Genomic DNA, 21547 nt, shown 5'->3' on the forward strand with positions numbered 1-21547 from the left:
CAACCCCCATACAACTTCCACTTTTTTCCATGTATCCATCTAATTTAATGTCCCTTGGAGATAAGTGTCTCCTATGTCTCATTTAAAGGAAGAACTAAGTCTCCTGGGGTCACATTCAAATTCATTTTTTACCTTCACAGAATGCAATGTTTGTGATTAGGTACACCCACAGAGCTAAGAAAAAAAAAGAGTCATTCCATTACCTGGAGGGGTCACTTCCTGGTTTGCATGGAGAAGCTATTTTCAACGGATCCCGATGACAAAAGCACACAGCTGTATTGAGGCAGCAGCGAGTGTCGAATTTTTGCACCTCTAACAATTTTGGGATATGACTACTACGCAGCTGCAAACAAGTAGCTCGATGTTGACATCACATGATGTGGCTAGTCCTGGGAAAGGATATTCCAGGCAGTTCACAGGATTTACAGAGCTTTGTTCTGTGTGTAATATGAGACCTTCCTGTTGCGTATGCGAAGGAAGTCTGAGTCACTTGCTCGGAGAGAAGTCAGAGTGAACGGACATGTTTTTTGTATAGCTGAACAGTCAGAAATAAACTGTAGAGATGAAAATAGACTTTCTGACTATCTTCTTTCTCTTGCTGGTATGCAAGGAGGGAAGGGGGTGTGCATTTTCCACGCAGGGAAATGTCTCCTATCAAGGTCTTCCTGGACTGCCGGGATGTCGACAGCCAGAGTAGATCACCGGTAAACAAGCCCCGGGAGCCTGGGAGATGGGGCCAGCCTCTCCCGAGGGGGCAAGTTTTCCAACAAGGACAGCCTCCCCTATGGTCCCCCTCACCCTATGCTGCTGCTGGATGGTGCCATTCAGCCTGGCAGAAAAACTGGGGATGATGTTGCCCAACAAGGCTATGTTGTGCGTGTCAGGTTCATACACCCAGGATGCCCACAGCATAGAGGGAGGGGCCCTAACAAACCTAGCTTTATGAACACAGAGAGCAGCCCTGGTGATGAGAGGGATAGAATCCCCTATTTATTAGAATTCACTGGCCCAGATGTATTTTATTTGGTTACAGTGGTACCTTGGTTTAAGAACGTAATCCATTCCAGAAGACTGTTTGAGTTCTGAAATGTTCAAAACCCAAAAACTCAACAGCCAACAGCTAGGCCTCAGAATCTTGCACTCAGTGGAAGCCACATGGCATGTCTGACTTCTCAGGTGTGTTTGAAAACCAAAGCATATACTTCAGGGTTTACGGAGTTCATAAACCAAAATGTTCATCAACGGAGATGTTCAAAAACAAAGGGACAACTGTATTTTGGTTTAATTAGTTTGTTTCAGGGCCTATGGTTTGTGATATTTTAATAAGTATAACATGTTTACACAAAATATTGTGTCTCAAAATTTCCTTCTGGTGTGATGGCAATTACCTATATCCCACCTTTCAAGATGCAAATTCTACTGAGGCAGTCCAATTGTGACCAACTCTGGCGTTGCGGCGCTCATCTCGCTTTATTGGCTGAGGGATCTGGTGTACAGCTTCTGTGTTATGTGGCCAGCATGACTAAGCCACTTCTGGCGAACTAGAGCAGCACACGGAAATGCTGTTTACCTTCCCACTGGAGCGGTACCTATTTATCTACTTGCACTTTGAGGTGCTTTCGAACTGCTAGGTTGGCAGGAGCAGGGACCGAGCAGGGAGCTCACCCCATGGCGGGGATTCGAACCGCCGACCTTCTGATCGGCAAGTCCTAGGCTCTGTGGTTTAACTCACAGCGCCACCCACGTCCCTTTCTCAAATTATTCTGCCTAGGGAAAAGCTTGCAAATGAATATTGCTTTCAGTAAAATAAATATTACTATGAAAATTTGGGGGTGATGATAGTCTCAAAGAATAAATTCTATGTTTCCTGATGCAAAGGAAATATCTCCAATATTCACACTTGACTTCATGTGGCTAGAAATTGGAGGTTTCCAAGTTGTGAAGGGCATCAGAGTGGTCACAATGTGAAACTGATAAAATACAAACAAGCAACAGCAAGCATGCAACTGTTGCATTGCTGAGTACTACCAACAACAACAACAAACCAGTGCTGGCTATTTTCTGAGAAAGAGGAATCAATCAGTGGGATGGGGAGGTAATTTTCACCCCTCCATCCTCCCCTCTGCATGGTCCCTTTGCAGCAGATTTAGAGGGGGTGAAGTGTGCAGTGAAAGGAACAGTAAATCTCTGAAAATCTCCTCCCTCCTCATTCTGTTTTTAAAAACGCTTTCTTTCAGTAGAAAGGTGCAATTGGACACAATAGGGTTGATCTGGAATTATCATTTATTTATTGTTTAGACCATTTATATACCACTTTATATAATAATATATATCCAAGTTCTATAAAGCAAACATAAACAACAAAAATATTTTCAAAACACAAAATAAAAGCAATAACACAAATTACTAATAAACACAAACAAATATCAATTCATTCTCCTGTGGCACACCGCCCCACTCGACAACCCACTTCCAGCTTTCACCTAGAGCCGCAAAACCTCACAGAACACCTCCAAGATTTCACAACAAAGAAGAGTCTTGGAACCAGCTGACATCACAATAAACACTCGTAAGCACTGGGATTGCTTTTATTGGCAGGCAAAAAGGTTCATGGGGCTTCTTCAGGTGGTCCTTAGCTATGTCCCTTTCAGCACTCAATAAACTACAGTGTACACACCTAGCTCCAAGCTACAGCAAGTAGCATTCAGCAGATCATGAATGGTGATAATGAATGACACAAGAAGAATAGTATAATTTCTTCTGTCCCATCACTATATGTATGGCAAGAGAAAGAAAGAGATTTAGACAGTATATAAAGGCTTCAGTATCCATAAGATGAAGTCACCAATTTCTCCCCTAATCCAAAATTAGTGCCTTTGATTCCCTATGATCTTATGCAGCTTTCCAATAGATTTCCTAAGAGACTCTTTCACTTCCTTGTTCCTGAGACTGTATACCAGGGGATTGACCAGAGGTGTTAGGATGGTGTAAAAAACAGAGAAGACTTTGTTTAGCTTTCTCATATTTTCCGTCTTGGGCAACACATAAACTAAGATTAGGGTCCCATAATAAATTGTAACTACAACAAGGTGAGATGAGCAAGTGGAGAAGGCTTTTTGCCTTCCAGTGGCAGATGGGATTCTCAGGATGGTGGTGATGATAAATGTGTATGAGGTCACAGTCAATGAGAAGGGTGGCAAGGTGAAAATGGTTGAGAATATGAAGCTCATCAGTTCTAATGTTTGAGTTTCACTGCAAGCGATACTTGTTATGGGGGTAAAGTCACAGAAGAAATGTTCTATTTCATTGGGACCACAAAATGTCAACCTTGTGATCATATACGTCATTACTGACATTGATAAAAACCCAGCAATCCAACAGCCAGCTGCCATGAGAACACATCGTTTCTCAGTCATATGGGTTCCATAATGCAGAGGTTTACATATTGCTACATACCTGTCATAAGACATCATAGCTAGGAGACCGCATTCAGTAACAATCAGAGAAGTAAAGAAATAGAATTGTGTGATGCAGCCAGGGATGGAAATGGCTCTCTCTGCAGTCAGGGAACTGACAAGGACCTTGGGCAAGATGGTTGAACTGTAGAAGGTCTCCAAGCAAGACAGGTTAGCAAGGAAAAAGTACATAGGAGTGTGGAGGTTGTGGTTTGTCACAACTAATCCAACAATGAGGATGTTTCCAGTCATTGTAAGGATGTATATAATTAGAAACAAGATGAAGAGGACAATCTGTAGGTCTTGAAAATCCCCAAATCCCTGGAGAATCAATTCTGTGATGATGGTTTGATTTCTCCATTCTGCCATTGTCATCCTTTGTATCTAGCAGCAGTGGTTCTTTTTTTCCCTTCATTTAATATCAGTGACTTATATTGTCATGTATTGTATGTGCACTTCCTTTCTTCAGTCATGCATTTGGTGTGCATTATCTTTTTTCTCACCTTCATGACAATTATTTCTTAGTTTAAATATATCTTATTCTGTTGAGTGATAAACTTAAAATGCTGAATATGGAGAACCTTTTCTTCATCATCATGCTTCCTGTATCTGATAATCTGTCTTATTCTGATACTTTGCTTTTGCTTTCCTGTAAAGTATTGTACTGCTCCTCTCCTGCCTTCATTGCATAAATGGTAGAAGTTTGTCTTCTGCATCCATTTCATTTATACAGATGAAATCTCATGGTAAGAAGACATTATATTATGAGGACCAATGTCATCTACACCTTCTACTTGTTTTTGTGTATGCAATGTCTAAAGTAATTTCCCCTGGTGGTGTGTGTCTCTTATGTCTCATTTAAATGAGTAACTAAATCACCTGAGGTCATATTCAAAAGTAAAGTTGATGATTAGATCATTAAAATTTGACAAAATAGTCCCAGTCTGCTAGGAAATTCTGGCACATTTACCTCCCAATATCCCTTCATTAACAAAGAGTTGGGTTTGCTCGTTAAGCATGCTGGTCTTTAGGGATCAGAAGACTAAGATGGAAACTGGAAAAGTTTGCTTCTTGCTCAATGTAACAAAGTGAAAAGGGTTAATGAAATCAGGTGTGTGGTAATTAGTACAGTGGACTATCTAAACTTGTCAGGCAAGTTTATTTATATCTATACTAAAAAAGATTCAAACATAATAGTGCTTGGACATGTGTGGTGACATATGCTCACACCTTTTCAGTGGGTTGTCATGTCAAGTAGATGACATTCAGAAAGGCGTGTGTAGAGGGGGACATCTGTCCAAGCTGCTGTTCAGAAAGGAAGTTGATATTCTGGGATACTGAAAAGAAGATCTTGTTAGTTCCCTGTTTCCTAATATGGACAAAGATATGACACTACTGTATTTTGTACTTGATTTCTGAATCTGAGGTCTCAAGTAAATGTGATACAAGATAACCACAATTTGATCTCACAACATTCCTCTTTCTTTAAAGAAGGTACAGTAGAAGGTGCTGAACTGAATCAGGACCATACTGCATCAGAAAACAAGCTTAAAACTCCCTTAGTTTCTTTTCCTCAAATAGCCCTGCCCCAGTGCTATCTACTCTGCTGGTAAAATCATGTCAGTTTTCCCATGTTTTTCCCCAGTATGGAAAACAGATGGGTCTCTCTGTATGGTAAAGAACATGAAAACCCTCCAGGTGAAAGGGTTTATTTCCAATTTAACTGCTGATCCAATTTGCCTGATGTCCCAGAGAAAGATTTAGACAATAGATGTTTCTCTGGGACATCAGGCAAATTGGATCAGCAGTTAAATTGGAAATAAACCCTTTAAAGACTTCACTATCTTCCACCAGTAAGCATTAATTTCTACTCTAAACTTAAATAGTTCTTTAGATTCTGGGGCATTATGCCCTCAGTGAGCTTCTCAATAGATTTCCATCAATCATGGATGTTTTCATCACATCTCACTGTTACTTATGCTTCAAAATGAACATGATAAGTTGGATCCTCCTAACAGAGGGGGCCATGTTGTGCTCGGTACTGAAACTCTTCCCTAACCGGCTTGTGGGCAGGGCTTGCCCCGCTCCAAGCCAGTGGTGCCACAGTTATGCCAATGGCTTTTAGCCAATCAGAAGCGTGGCAAGGTTAGGGGTTGGGGGGTATTTATTTGGCAGCACGACATAGGGACCTCCTTTTGCTTCGCGCTGCCAAACACCCGCACACCCACCTGTTAATTAGGTTGTGTTTGACCTTGCTTTGGACTTCGTTTGGTCGCCTGTTTTGGAATGCGGGCTGGGTAGGAATTTTTTCCAATGTGGCAGATTGGCTGTGGCCACTTGGTTTTTGCCTACCTCTTAGCAATCGCCACAACTTTGTAAGGTTAGGCGCTTAGGCATTGGTTTAGGGGAATGTGGGGAGGGGAGGTGCAGCCATCACCTGCCCCTCCAATGAGTAGAGTATTCTGTTAAAGGAATCCAGGGGTCTGGATCTTGTCTGAAGCCCGGAGAGGGGGTAGGGCCATGCCAGGACCTCTGGGAACCCCAGGGGTGAGCACCAGTCTATATACATTGATGGAGCTCACCCTGCTGGTTGTTTACCCTTCGGAGGCTTCCTGCAGGGTGGGGCAGGAGCCAGATATAGTTTGATACCAATACCTAAACCAATACCAGTCACATTTGTGTATTTTAATAAAGTTGTGGCCAAAATTTGCCCATCAACATTTAAACTAAATTCTGTCTCCACTGTGTCTTTATTTCCATGGGGGATTGGTTTTGGGGCTCGAAGCACAATTAAGCTGAGAATATTGCAATACTGGGGAATTGGAGTCAACTTGAAGTGAGGGAAATGAATCTAGGGTGATTTAGGATTCCATCCCAAACTAAAAACAGTTCCTTGAATTTCCTTTGACCATATGCCATTAGTCAGTTTACCAACAGATTTCCTAAGGCACACTTTCACTTCCCTATTCCTGAGACTGTATATCAGTGGATTGACCAGAGGAGTAAGAATGGTGTAAAAAACAGAGAAGACTTTGTTTAGCTTTCTCATATTTTCATTATTGGGCAGCACATAGACTATGATTAAGGTGCCATAATAAATTGTCACTACAAAAAGGTGAGATGAGCATGTAGAGAAGGCCTTTTTCCTTCCAGTAGCAGATGGGATTCTCAGGATAGTGGTTACGATAAATGTGTATGAGGTCAGAGTCAATAAAAATGTAGGCACGGTGAAAATGGTTGAGAATATGAAACCCATTAGTTCAAACTTCTGAGATTCACTGCAAGCGATTTTTGCCACAGGGGTAAAGTCACAGAAGAAATGTTCTATTTCATTGGGACCACAAAATGTCAACCTTGTCATCAGATACATCATTACTGACATTGCCAAAAAACCTGTAATCCAACAGCCAGCTGCCATGAGAACACATCGCTTAGCTGTCATATGAGTTCCATAATGCAGAGGTTTACATATTGCTACATACCTGTCATAAGACATCATAGCTAGGAGACCACATTCAGTAACTACCAGAGCAGTAAAGAAATAGAATTGTGCAATGCAGCCAGGGATGGAAATGGCTCTCTCTGCAGTCAGGGAACTGACAAGGACCTTGGGCAAGATGGTTGAACTGTAGAAGGTCTCCAAGCAAGAGAGGTTTGCCAGAAAAAAGTACATGGGAGTGTGGAGGCTGTGGTTTGTCACAACTAATCCAACAATGAGGATGTTTCCAGTCATTGTAAGGATATAGATGGCTAGAAACAAGATGAAGATGAAAATCCGTAGATCTTGAAAATCCCCAAATCCCCGAAGAATTAATTCCGTGATGATGGTTTGATTTCCCTCTTCTCTTTTTTCCATATTGTATGTCTGAAGAAGGGGGAAAAGACCCTAATACAAATTAGTGAATTATTAGACATCAAGACATCAAGCACCACACGTGGCACTGGTGTCATTTTATTTTATTTTTTATTGAAGAGATTTCCACGTTACTTTTCCTAATAAAAACATCTTCCCAAAGTGACATAAAATGTGTTTTCCAAACCGAGAGAAAGAAAAAAAAATCACAATTATAATCTAAATAAGATAAAAGTGATATATTCATTTAAAATTAACCCAATCAAATATATAATTCCCAGTCACTGAAAAACAACAATTATCCCTAGTTAAACACAGATAAAATACCTTCAGGGGCTATCTAAAATAGAAAAGAGGGAGGAAGAGAATTGTATCATCAGGGAGTTCCATGCCTACCAAGAAGGCTTTGCCCCCCACAGATTCAAACGTTAGCTGGCATTTATAGCTCTTCTAGGACAGCACTTACCCAGAGCTCTCCAGGACAATCATTTTCTACTGCTGAACATTGTTGCCTGGAGGAGGGGGATCCAGAGAATATGTAGTTTTAATGTTGCATCAAACATAAACAACGTGCCCCTGTATTTCTTTGAAATTTTGTCATGATTAGTTTCGTTTGTAAACTTAACGTATTCCTGTCAAGAATCATTTCTCACTGGTTTAGCAATGTCTTGTTTTGTTGTATGGCCAGGAAGCATATGGAGTTTTTTGAAATAAATAACAAGATGAAAGATTAAAAAAAAATTAAACGATAATCTAAAAAGAACTCCCTTAAGAGAATCTAGGCTTTTTTTTTTAAGACAGTCTTTAAAAAAATCTTTTTTTAAAAAGTGGTTTTTTTAAAAAATATATATATATATTCCAGTAGCACCTTAAAGACCAACTAAGTATAAGCTTTCTAGCTATGAGCTGGGTATACACACTTCTTCAGATACTCTGAAGCAGAGGTTGCTACAACCTTGTAACTGTTGATGACAGTTAATGATGGCAGTTGGTTTCACATGGAAGGGCAAGGGATTTTAAGGTGCTACATGAATTATTTTTAAAAAAACCTTTTTTTGAAAGATTCTTTTAAAGAATGTCTTAAAAGACTTGATTCTCTTAAGGGAGTTCTTTTTGGATCATTTTTTAATAATTTTTTTTAAAAAATATTTCATCTTGTTATTTACTATGACTACAACAGACCAACATGGCTGCCTACCTGAATCTGGTTTTTTAAAAGTTGTTGTTCTTTATGCATGATGCATTGCATCTTCTTCCTGTATCTCTCTGTGTGATTTTTCTTTCCCATAAAGCAATGTACTATGCCTTTTTAATTTTCAGCGCATGCATGACAGAAGTTCTATATCCATTTCCTTCATATATGATATACATCTCAGCAATGAGGCATTTATTTATGAACATCAATCCCTCCCCCCAATATTTCATCTTGTTTTTGCTTAAGAAAACATATCCAAGAACTGAACGTCTCCTGTGATTAATTATGTGTCTTCTGAACAAGGTTCCAGAAAACCAAAGTGTTGTATACTAATGGGAATCCTAACAATGCAATAATAATAATGTAATCATGTTTACATTTATTCACTTTAAAACCCTAATCATGAAGCACAATCTTATGCTTGTTAATTCAGATGTAATTATGCACACAGGCCCTGCTTTCCAAACACAATGTGTTCCCAGGAAATTGTTTGTTAGGCACATGTTCATATAATAAGCTGATTACTTCCATTATTTCTGGTATAGGAACCAGGAGTGCCAACTTATGGGAGAGCAAAGATGTCAAAATTTTAAAATAAGAAAGATATTTTGCAATATTGCTTGACCATTGACAAATGAAGTGTTGGTTACTAGTTGCACTGTTTGTATAAGACACTGTATTTGTGCATGTGAAGAACCATGAACTCTGTCTAGAGTTTGTTAGAGGAAAGGAAAATATGGCATAAATAAACAGATTAGTTGCACCAATAAAGGTTGATCAATGTGATCATGTGAGATCTGGGAGTTGAGTTTCAAAGTAAAAACAACATTGTGTGGCGATTCCCGCCCCCTCCCATAGATGGAGTAAATAAAGACACTGGACACCAGAATTAAGGTTAATGGGCGAAAATGGCCACAACTTTATTGATTACAGGTAAGAGTGGTATTGACTTTAGGCATTGGCCCTAACATGCTAACCGGGAAGGGTTAAGCACCAACAGGGGGAGCCCCCCGAGATGCACATCCGTAGGCGCTCCCCAAGGGGTTACCTCTCGGGAGCGCGCTTTAGGCCCTAGCCTCCGTAGGTTTCGGATGAGGCGATGCCCCCCGGAGTCCTTTAACGAACTACCCTTCAAGATGAGGGGGAGGTGATGGCGTTCCTCCCCCGACCTCATTTGCATAACAATACCCCTGCCAATGCCTAACCGCCAAAACCAAGGAGTTGTGACGTTTTGCTACGAGGTAGGTGAAAAAACCAAGTGGCTTCAAATCACAGCCAATTAGCCAAACGGAAAAACTCCTACAAGGCCCCTTGCGGTGACCAGCCGAAGCCCATAGCAAAGTCCGGATGCAACCTAGAGGGAGGGTGGGTGGGAAACCGCTGCTGCTGTAGAGAACAAAAGGGGCGAGCCAGGGCTGCCCCGACCTTAAGAGCACCTAGGTAAGCCCGCCCCTACCGCCAGCTGATTGGCTGGCCCGAGGGTGATGAATACTAATGAGACTGGGGAATGCCTGAGTCCCGCGGGGCTGCCGCCAGCCCCGCGAGAATGTAGACGGGGGTGTGAGCCCGCAACCCCCCCCCTTTAGGTCGGGAGTGGCTTTAGAATGAAAATGCAGCCATTACAACAAAATATAATAAAGAAACATAAATGAAAGGAGAACTAGAACTTTTGGCTGTTTTAAACAATGGTAATGATATGTCACTGTGATAATTCATAGTCACTGTTTTTCTTATTCTTGCTTACTTTAATCACAAGCAATATATTGGGTGAATGCTAAATGTTCAAGTAAAAAAACAAACAAACCTAAAATAAAATACAACACATCTTTCATTTCAAATACAGCTTCTTCATAAATATCTTTTTCAGTGCACCCTTAATATCTTTGTTTCTCAAGGTATAAATCAAAGGATTCAGCATGGGTGTGACAATGCTGTAAATGACAGAAATAATTCTGTCTTTGTCTAAAGAGTAGGTGGAAATTGGACGGACGTAGGTGAAGATGGAACTCCCATAATACAAGAGGACAATGGTCAGGTGTGAGGCACAGGTGGAAAAGGCTTTGAGCCTTCCTTCAGTGGAGCGTATCTTCAAGATAGTGGATATGATGTAGACATAAGAGAGGACAATGCAGACAAATGGGGTCCATCCTATGAAGACCCCAATGACAAGAAGAATGATCTCATTGAGGGAAGTGTCTCCACAAGAAATCTTCAGAAGGGGAGGGATATCACAAAAGAAATAATTGAGCTGATTTACCCCACAGAAAGGTAGTTGGAAGGTAAAGTAGGTATGCACAGCTGAGTTGAGAAAACCACTTGCCCAACAGGCTCCAGATAACTGGAGACAAAACCCTTTCTTCATGGTGGCTGTATAGTGCAAAGGATGACATATAGCTACAAAGCGGACATAGGCCATGGCAGCCAGTAGGATGCACTCGGTACCCACAAATGAGGCAAAGAAATAAAGCTGAGTTATACAACTCGCATATGGGATGCTCTTTTTCTCTGAGAGAAGGTGGACCAGCATCTGAGGGACATTGGTGCTGGTATAACAGATATCCAGAAAAGAGAGGTTCCCTAGAAAGAAGTACATGGGTGTGTGAAGCTGAGGGTCCAGGCAGGCAATGGTAATGATGGAGATGTTCCCCACCAGAGTGCAGATGTATGTGATAAGAAAGAATGAGAAGAGCAACAGCTGCAGCTCCTGAAGACCAGAGAAGCCCAAGATGAGAAATTCAGTCAGTGCTGTTTCATTGATCATTGTTTTGGTGTTCTCTGTTTGGGAAATGAGAAAAAAAATCTGATAAGTGTCCTGCCACCATAAGAAGAAGCCAAGAACAAAGATCAGAAATTCTGTAAATGCGCACAACTTTTTATTCATTTGTTAAAACAGTAAACTACACACCATTTGAATATATTGTGACAGTGCACAAAAAAGGAATGCAAAGGAAACTCAAGGATAAATGAGTAAAAATACACTAGATCCATCTGTAAAGCCAGAATGAACCAATAGCCAACAAAAAGCTCGTTTGAAATCCTTAATGATATGCCTTAATAGATTCACATCATCCCCATTTCCACAGGAAGCATATTCCAAAGTGTGAATGTTGCCACACTAAAACCTAGGTGTTTGCTAAATTGATTTTTGTGGTAGGAGTGGCACCCACAATAGGTCCTAAGCAACATGATGGAAAGTAAAATAGAAAAACTTAATGCAGTCTAGAAGACGTTGAGCATTGGGGCCATATTAGACATTAGCTTAATATGTAGCATCCAGTTTCATATCTTGTTTTATTTCTCTCAGTTTTTCAATTTTCCAGTACAGTGGTACCTCAGGTTACACGCGCTTCAGGTTACATACACTTCAGGTTACAGACTCTGCTAACCCAGAAATAGTACCTCGGGTTAAGAACTTTGCTTCAGGATGAGAACAGAAATCATGCTCTGGTGGTGCGGCAGCAGCAGGAGGCCCCATTAGCTAAAGTGCTTCAGGTTAAGAAAAAGTTTCAGGTTAAGAACGGACCTCCGGAACGAATTAAGTACTTAACCAGAGGTACCACAGTATAAGGTTCAGTTCTCCACTTTTCCAGATCATTTTGCAAATACTTTAATTTTTAAAAATCCTCATGAAAATTAATCAGCATATCTGTGTGAATTTATCCGAATGTAAACAAATCTGTTTGCAGTTTTGTCTAATACACACATTTTGGCAAAGCAATTTTCCATAATATACCATATTATTTGAATAATATTTACTGGCTATACAGTGGTACCTCAGGTTAAGAACTTAATTCATTCTGGAGGTCCGTTCTTAACCTGAAACTGTTCTTAACCTGAGGTACCACTTTAAGTAATGAGGCCTCCCGCTGCTGCCACATTGCCGCCACACAATTTCTGTTCTTAATGTGAGGTAATATTTCTGGGTTAGCAGAGTCTGTAACCTGAAGCGTCTGTAACCTGAAGTGCCTGTAACCTGAGGTACCACTGTATATACATTTTATACATTTTTATGCACAGTAGTGCACACATTTTTCTACATATTACTTAGATGGAAAACCACATTGCAAAATTCAGAAAAGTATACATTTCAAAGGATGGTTGTTCTCTAGCTCTCATACTGTTTTATGAAGTGTGAATGAAGTAAGTCTGCATTTAAATGAGACCTGAATTGAATTTCTCCCCATCTCTAGTGGAAGACCATGCTTACAAGGGAAGAAACAGGGAGGGAAGGGAGTGGAGAGCCACCGTGGTGTAGTGGTTAAAAGCGGTAGTCTCGTAATCTGGTGAACTGGGTTCACGTCTCTACTCCTCCACATGCAGTTGCTGGGTGACCTTGGGCTAGTCACACTTCTCTGAAGTCTCTCAACCTCACTCACCTCACAGAGTGTTTGTTGTGGGGAAAGAAGGGAAAGGAGAATGTTAGCCATTTTGAGACTCCTTAGGGTAGTGATAAAGCGGGATATCAAATCCAAACTCTTCTTCTTTTTCACTCCTCTGCTGCAGTTGGAATCGAGATTGCTCCCCATTGCTAGGAGTCTTAATGGGGTGAGGGAGTCCACATCATCCAAACCACACAGGATGAGGAGGCTATCTCCATTCTGAGCATGATGGGGAAGTGAAGAGGTCAGTCTTCCCTACCCATGCTCTGCATTCACAATACACATTGTTACCCTATGCATCTAATCCATTAAGGAAACACAAATAGCCTAATAATGTGCTCTGCATTCAGCAAACATCTGGTTTGGCCCTTCAGATTTCTAAGATACTGTGTCCAGCCCTGCACAGCTTGCTACCCACTACAGCCCAAACTTTTCTTATAATGTAGCTTCCAGGTTTTTAAAAACCCCACACATAATTTGAATCTCTCAGGCAAACAACACCTCCTGTGTTTATGTATGTTCTGCTGCTGGCCGCCCTATTTCTAACTTTGAATCTGCAAAGGTAAAAAGCTGTAACCTTTTTATTGTTTCTTTTGTGTCTTAACATGGCGTGCATTAGAAGAGATAACCTTAACAATGTTTGTGTGTGTGTGTGTGTGTGTCCTATACACTAACATTCAGATCCTAAACAATTTTCTGTCGGTTATTTTCTTCTAGCATAAACATCTTAATCAAGTCAGTTTTGTATATAATGGAAGGGCACACTGAGATATACCTAGGAACACATGTTCTTAAAACACAAAACTACCACAATTCAGGTGATTATAGATAACATCAGAGCTCAAGGACCAAACACCCAGCAAAATTCTGGACCAGATTCCCTTCTAGTGGAACATGCAGTACAAGTCTGTACTTGGAGTAAATTTTGAAGTCAATGAGGTTACAATTCATGATATAAAGAAGCACACTGATTTTCACAGCTGATAGGTACTTTTCACTGGAAATGAAGTATTATTTTGTACTCACTGTGCATTGAAATATCAAAGGAAAAAGTGGTCACTTCAAATAGCTAATTCAATTGCATGTTGGATGGTAAATAGCTGCAGGTATCACACACATTCAGTATCTCACACATTCACATATAAATATATTCAGAAACCATGTGAGACTTATTCCCCAATTAATTTCTGCTGCAATGTTGCCAGGCAGCCCACAGTGCCCTTAATTGCAACTGAAGACTATAGCCTAAAGAGTTCTCAATATATGCCAGTAAATAAATAAATTCAAATCCCAGAAATACTGAGAGGGAGCTGGAGAGTCCTTGTGGCTCACAAGGAGGCCCTCCACAGAATCTGAAGAGGACATCAGTGAGGGCGGAGGAAGCCCCAAAGAGACCAGAGGCACAGTGGGGCTTTGTTCATGCTGCTCAGCCTCCCTGCCTAACAGCAGCAGCCACTCTCCCGCATGTCCTCTAGCCCCCTGCTGGCCCTAGAGCTTCAGTTCTAGTTATGGATATTTTGGGGTACATCATTTTTGTATGGATCGAAGAGAGGTTGGCAGACAGGGTGTTTAAAGGGTGTTTAGAAGGTGCTCCCCACTTCAATTGATTTCACTTATACTGCGGGGGCCTGGAATGTAACTGTTTATTTTATTTTGCTTATTTTTGTGGGAGTGGGGTGAGGATCCAAGCCTGTGTGTGTGTGTGTGTGTGTGTGTGTGTGTGTGTGTTTGAAGCAGAGACTTCTTCCCATCTGGTGTCTATGATTTCTCCTGCATCTTCTTCTCCGTCTACTCATGGGTCATCGTGCACTGCCTCTGGACATAATTCATGATGTAATGCTGTCAATAGATCAGTAGCCTCACACCTATTAGTGATATTGAGTTGCATTAGGCTTCTCATGACAACTAGTTGAAAGGGAAAAACCCACTGGTATTGGATTCCCACATCTTGTAACTTTCCATAAATGGTTTCAGATCATGGCATTTTCTAAGAGTTTCTTAGAACCACAGATGGATGGATGGTTGTCATATGAACTATCCTGTTAGTTGTGAAGTTTCTTTTTTCTTTCCTATAACAAGCAAAACACAATACAGGCAAAACACAATACCACATCATGTGTGGGCACTCCTCCTCTGAGATTGGAGTCAACCATGCTGTGAATATGTTCCAAATCATCATCATCATCATTATTATTGTTATACAGTGGTACCTCGGGTTACATATGCTTCAGGTTACATACGCTTCAGGTTACACACTCCGGTAACCCAGAAACAGTGCTTCAGGTTAAGAACTTTGCTTCAGGATAAGAACAGAAATTGGGCTCTGGCGGCGCAGCGGCAGTAGGAGGCCCCATTAGCTAAAGTGGTGCTTCAGGTTAAGAACAGTTTCAGGTTAAGAACGGACCTCCAGAACGAATTAAGTACTTAACCCGAGGTACCACTCTACTTATTAATTGCCCTTCACCCTAAGGTCCCATTGTGGGTTACAGCATTAAAAACAATATTAAAAACAATTAAAGTGTGATGCCATGAATTAGTGTCTTGAACCAAGTGACAATGAAGAAAGTTAGATCTGGCTTCACCCCTTTTTGAAATCTACATAATAATAATAATAATAATAATAATAATAATAATAATAATAATTTATTATTTATACCCCGCCCATCTGGCTGGGCCTCCCAGAAGTAAAGCTTCTGTCTGCACTTAGAGTTCTCAACCCCTTTCAGTTTGTCCCTGATCTCCATGTTGTCACATTGTAAATGAAAGATTTGCTTATTGCATTCAAGGCTCATTTCCAGCTGTCTCTGTGAGATATCCACCAGCTGTTTGGGCCATATATTCCCATGCTTCTTTAACAATGTCTTATATGGGAAGTGAACAAGTCCCTGAGATTAAGATCTCTGTTCCTTAAAGCTTTACCAGAGTTTCTCAAGGTAGGAGCCATCCTTGGTGTGGCCTGGTCTCATTGCACGCCCTCATTAGATCTATCTTTCTCCCATGGCTTGGAAAAAAACAGGAGAGGTCATTCAGTTTATGTTTGGGTTCACTGACATTCCCTCTGTACAATGTCACATCACAGTAGGGGAGCTGTGGATCATAGCTACCAGTTCAGGGAGATAGTATTCTGGTGCTTCTCTGGAATGACAGTTTCAAGCAGCCATCTTTCCACACATAGGCCTTCTTTCCTCCCCCCCCCCCCCGTTTAAAAAAAGTCTTCGGGAAAATTGGCCATCATTTTGCTGCACATCTCTCCTAATATCCGCATTTTGGTATGCAATTTGCCTATTATTCACATTTTTACTAGAGCTGTGCAAGGACACACCACCAATTTGCTCTGGGGCCACAATCTCTCTCCCCCAATCAGTATTAGTTGCCTCGAGCCATCCCAAGGGCCACACATTGAGCTATGCATCTGTCCCCAAAACAATCTGGAGAGGGCTAATTCTTAAAAATAATTTCTAAACCTTCCTTTTTAAAAGGTGGAGTATCTGTGTAGAATCTGTTAAGCAAGAAGTTCATGTAGGAAAGCAGATTGTGAAGCAAAAGCCATACACCACAGGATTTGTGAATGTGCTGTGGGACAATCCAACCAGATCTGTAGCTATCTATAGCTGCCTGTACTGGAAGAAATATGAATATGGCAATAAATAAATAAATTAGTTCCACCAATTCAGGTTTAAGAATTAAGGATCTTACAGTTGAGTTTAAAAAACAAAACAATATTAGAATTAAAACTCAGGCCTTTCTCTCACAAAACTTCTCCCTCTCTCACACACATACACATAAACCAGATAGAAAAAGAGAAAGACAAATGAAAGCATGTTTAATTTCATGCGACTAAAATGCCACTGTGGTAATTCAGTCATTGTCCATCTTACTTATGTTTATGTTAATCCCAAGCAATAAATGGGTGAAGATTAAATGTTCATAGACTCAAATAATCATGGAACAGTAGAGTTGGAAGGGGGTCTTGGGATAATTGAGCCCAACCCACTTCAATGCAGGAATATGCAGCTGTCCCATATGGGGATGAAACCTTCAACCTTGGTGTTATCAGCACCATACCCTAACCAACTGAACAAGTTAATCATCAACATCATCATCATCATCTAGGATAGCATGCAACTATTCTTTCATTTCAAATATAGCTTCCCCATAAATATCTTTTTCAGTGCACTCTTAATAATTTTGTTTCTCAAGGTATAGATCAAAGGGTTCAGCATGGGTGTGACAATGCTGTAAATGACAGAAATGATTCTATCTTTGTCTAAAGAGTAGGTGGAAATTGGACGGACATAGGTGAAGATGGCACTCCCATAATACAAGAGGACAATGGTCAGGTGTGAGGCACAGGTAGAGAAGGCTTTGAGCCTTCCTTCAGTGGAGCGTATCTTCAAGATAGTGGAAATGATGTAGACATAAGAGAGGACAATGCAGACAAATGGGGCCCATCCTATGAAGACCCCAATGACAAGAAGAATGATCTCATTGAGGGAAGTGTCTCCACAAGAAATCTTCAGAAGGGGGGGGATATCACAAAAGAAATAATTGAGCTGATTTACCCCACAGAAAGGTAGTTGGAAGGTAAAGTAGGTATGCACAGCTGAGTTGAGAAAACCACTTGCCCAACAGGCTCCGGATAACTGGAGACAAAACCCTTTCTTCATGGTGGCTGTGTAGTGCAAAGGATGGCATATAGCTACAAAGCGGTCATAGGCCATGGCAGCCAGCAGGATGCACTCGGTACCCACAAATGAGACAAAGAAATAAAGCTGAGTTATACAATTGACATAAGGGATGCTCTTTTTCTCTGAGAGAAGGTGGACCAGCATCTGAGGGACATTGGTGCTGGTATAACAGATATCCAGAAAAGAGAGGTTCCCTAGAAAGAAGTACATGGGTGTGTGAAGCTGAGGGTCCAGGCAGGCAATGGCAATGATGGAGATGTTCCCCACCAGAGTGCAGATGTATGTGATAAGAAAGAATGAGAAGAGCAACAGCTGCAGCTCCTGAAGACCAGAGAAGCCCAAGATGAGAAATTCGGTCAGTGCTGTTTCATTGGCCATTGTTTTAGGATTTTCTGTTTTAGAAATGAGGGAAAACTGATAAGTGTCATGTTGCCATAAACAAAAGTAATGCACACAGGTTGAACAGAGATTATACAAATGCACACAACTTTTTTTCTTTCCTTTTAAGAAACAGTACATCATTTAAAAATATTGTGGCAGTGTGCAAAAAATGGGGGGGGGGGGCAGAATATTATACCTATAAAAATGCACTAGTTCCATCCATAAAGGCAGCATGAAAAATACCTAGCAATGCTATCCTAGAATAGCCTTTTAGAATAAACAGAGACTTATGCATTAAAAAGAAGAGATTATTAGTACCATCCTCATTTCCAGTGGAATCATATTCAAACTGTGCTACTATATTAAAATCCCTAACCTGTGTATCTTTTAAATAAAATCTGGGGTGTGAGTGGCACCCTGAATAGGGCCTAAGCAACAAGACGGAAAGTAAAATAGAATTATTTGATGCAATATCTAGAAGATGTTCATCCTCAGGGTCAAACTAAATGTTAGCTTAAAATGTAGTATGCAGCTATATACCATACTTTTCCGTGTATAAGACTAGGTTTTTTCCTTTAAAAATTATGCTAAAAAGTGGGGGTCGTCTTATACATGTATAGTTGATAGGGTGGTCATTTGATTTGTTGCTGCCTTGGCTGTCAGTGGCTATTGGGCATGTAATTGGTTGCTGCGTCAATGGCTGGTGTTGATTGGCTGACACTGCAGCAGTTGGGCGGGTGATTGGCAGCTTTTACCAGCGAGGAGACAGATGTGAGGCGGATTTTTGGATGCATGCGGGTGATCAATTTTCGGCAATGCCCCCTAAAAAATCTCAACAACCCTGGTTAATTCCCCCTCAAAAAAATTCAACAACTCGGGGCAATTCTCCACAAAAAAAGAAAACTCAACAACTCTGTGCCATCTCCCCCCATTTTCTTAAATTTGAGTCCCCGAAAATAGGGAGCATCTTATACATGGGAATGTCTTATACACAGAAAAGTATGGTATATTTTATTACAGGTACAGGGGGTAGAAATGGGTAAATCTGACAATTTTCATTTCTCTCAGTTTTCCAGTTTTCCTATATTCAGTTCAGTTCTCTGCATTTCCATTTAGGTATATTTTAATTCTTTAAAATCCTTATGAAAATTCATGTGCATGTTCATGTGAATTATTTTATATAATTTATGTTGCAATTGTGATGTCCTACTGTGTTATTTATTGTATGTAAGCCGCTTTGTGACTCATGTGAGTGAACCGTGGCACAGAAATGTAATAAATGAAATGAAATGAATTTCTCCTAATACAAACATGTCCGTATACATTTTACCCTGTATAATAGAATAGAAACCCTAAGCCCTCTTCTTGATGTTAAGTTACAGTTTTTAAACTGAACTTCTTAATCAAATTGCACTTTTGTGTTAGCAATTCAAAAAAAGATAAGCAAATGTAATAAAAGGAAAGAAAACAATCAAACAAACATAAACCATAAAACATAACAGCCTGGAAAAGCAAAAATGCAAAGATACAGCGTAGCTACAAAGGAACAATCCAAAGATTCCCATTACAAATAAATAAAGTTATGTAAAAAATAAAAGTATTCTCAGCCTGTAAGTTCTATCTTTACTTAGAACAAATGAGCCAGACATATGCATATACTGGTGACACTGAACAACAATTCTCCTAAATATTGGTATAAGAAAGAAAACCATGCCGGGTGTGTGTGTGGGGGGGGGGGTGTTCATTCAAGCTTTGCCCTTCAGCTACTAGGAACATACCCAGGATCACATTTAATTAAAACATACAGCTGTCACAATTCAGTTGATTAGAGATAACATCAAAGGTCAAGGAGCAAGCACACTGCAAAATGCTGGATCAGATTCCCTTCTAGTGGAACTTGCAGTACAAACCCATACTTGAAATAAAAACGTCAGTCCTTAGAAGTCAGCAAAGCTGCAACTAGTGGTATAAGCAAGCACACTGAATTCCACAGTTGTTAGATACATTTCCAAGAAAATGACAGTGTTGATTTGTACTTACCATTCATTGATATATCAGTGGAAAAGTTGGCCACTTCAAACAGCTAACTCAGTTGCATGTTGGATGGTAAATAGCTGCAGACATCGAACATGTCCCCCAGTATCTCCCACAAGCACATATATATTTTCAGTGACCACATGAGACATATTCCCCCATTAATTTCTGGTGCAATGTTGAGAGGCAGCCCATAGTTCCCTTAATTGCAACTGAAGACTAACCTAAGGCGTACTCTGTTCATGTTGCAAAGATGATGACAGAAGTTACAAACAGGGAGTTTGTAACATAAGTTTACAAACAGGGAGCTACAATTCGGCATTTAGATGTTCTTCTATGCATCTGTGAGTTTAAAAGCAGTGTTTTCTCTGAACAAATACTGAAATGAGTCCCCCCCCCCTTCTCCAGCATATTCTAATCAAAGCCTTGTCAATGAGCAACTTTTATTAGGTCAGTGTCAGCAACCTAATATTTCCCCCCTGATTTTTGGAGGACTGATGCTCACTCTAATCAGGTATACCAACTTCTGCCAAGATATACCACCTCAAAGAATCAGACATTTACGGTTCACATTCTGTACTGCTCTGCTGGAGAGACGGTCTACCAAGAAAATCAATTATTATCAGTGCCTGCATGCCCCCTTGATGCCTAATAATGAAATGTTTTAATAATACTATTAATCCTCTCCAGGGTATTCATCATCATCTGAAATGCTTCTGCATACTTAGCCTATTGAATTGCAGTTGTAAAATAAGGAGGAAAAAGAAAGTCATACCTAAACTGTAGTAATACTTTCACGGAATTAACCATGTGCAGATATGTTTAGGATTACACAGTTAGTATACAAATATAATAGAACCCATAGTAGGGGGTGTACATATTTGATAATTTTGGTTTCTCTTGTTCCATACTCTCCAACATCCCACTGATCAAAATTGGGGCACTTTTTGGGTCCAAACTCCCATGGGAGCCAGCTGATTTGTGCAAGACAAAAAAGAGAAAAAAAACAAACATTTTTTGGTCCAGTGCTCTGGAGCAAGCCTGCTGGCTCACATCAGAGCACTGGACCAAAAAGTGGGACTTTATAGGATCCAATCAGAAGCTGGGATGGCTTCTGTTCCGAGATATCCTGTTCAAAATGGGTCTGTTGAGGGGTATGTTCTTGTTTTCCCAAGCTTTTAAAGTATTCACAAAACTTCACCACCATTTTGATGCACAATATACAATCCATATTTTTGTATTTAATTTTGCCTAATATACACATTTATACTAGGGCTTTGCAGGAACAGCCCACCCCCCTCACACTCTAGCCCTGATATTAGCTCCAATATCAGTGCCTATTTGGGGGCCCTGCACCCCACCATGGATCCACCCCCAATGCAATTTGGGTGGGGCTAAGATATTTTAAAGAGCTTTTCAGCCTGTAGAAAAGGGTCAGGGGTGGTGCATGCCACCCAGGATCTGTTACTGCGTGCTGTCTTTCTCCACAAGCTGGCTGTTGTGAGCAGCTTTCGTTGTGCAAGGAAGCTGCTCACAAAGGAACAGCAGCCAGTAATGTACAG

The 21547-nt window shown here is 40.6% G+C and overlaps 5 protein-coding genes across 5 annotated transcripts in view; all 5 read right to left on the minus strand.

Annotated features, from left to right (window-relative positions):
* The window catches only part of LOC310748627 (vomeronasal type-2 receptor 26-like), a gene marked incomplete at both ends in the record, with an annotated part of 390828 nt that overhangs the window by 326081 nt on the left and 43200 nt on the right, over positions 1-21547 (minus strand). The window lies entirely within an intron of this gene.
* LOC310746651 (olfactory receptor 6F1-like) lies at positions 2276-3830 on the minus strand (the record flags this gene model as incomplete). The annotated part of the gene is made up of 1 exon (XM_083580631.1): positions 2276-3830. The coding sequence occupies one exon, from the start codon at positions 3828-3830 to the stop codon at positions 2868-2870; it is 963 nt and encodes a 320-aa protein (XP_083436757.1). The 3' UTR covers positions 2276-2867.
* Positions 2276-8261, minus strand: LOC310746639 (olfactory receptor 6F1-like). Its single transcript, XM_083580619.1, has 2 exons — positions 5808-8261; positions 2276-4850 (listed from the first exon to the last, which is right to left on the minus strand). The coding sequence occupies exon 1, from the start codon at positions 7309-7311 to the stop codon at positions 6307-6309; it is 1005 nt and encodes a 334-aa protein (XP_083436745.1). The 5' UTR covers positions 7312-8261; the 3' UTR covers positions 2276-4850; positions 5808-6306.
* LOC310746690 (olfactory receptor 5V1-like) lies at positions 10332-11299 on the minus strand (the record flags this gene model as incomplete). The annotated part of the gene is made up of 1 exon (XM_083580671.1): positions 10332-11299. Exon 1 carries the CDS (start codon positions 11262-11264, stop codon positions 10332-10334), a length of 933 nt encoding a protein of 310 aa, XP_083436797.1. The 5' UTR covers positions 11265-11299.
* On the minus strand, positions 17016-17948 carry LOC310746693 (olfactory receptor 5V1-like; the record flags this gene model as incomplete). The annotated part of the gene is made up of 1 exon (XM_083580674.1): positions 17016-17948. One exon carries the CDS (start codon positions 17946-17948, stop codon positions 17016-17018), a length of 933 nt encoding a protein of 310 aa, XP_083436800.1.

This window comes from Podarcis filfolensis (genome assembly GCF_964270895.1).
Source record: "Podarcis filfolensis genome assembly, chromosome: 13".
Taxonomy (NCBI): Eukaryota; Metazoa; Chordata; class Lepidosauria; order Squamata; family Lacertidae; genus Podarcis; species Podarcis filfolensis.

Coding starts and splice junctions, on each gene's coding strand:
- LOC310746639 (XM_083580619.1), bottom strand. CDS start 7,311: ATGGAAAAAAGAGAAGAGGGAAATCAAACCATCATCACGGAATTAATT.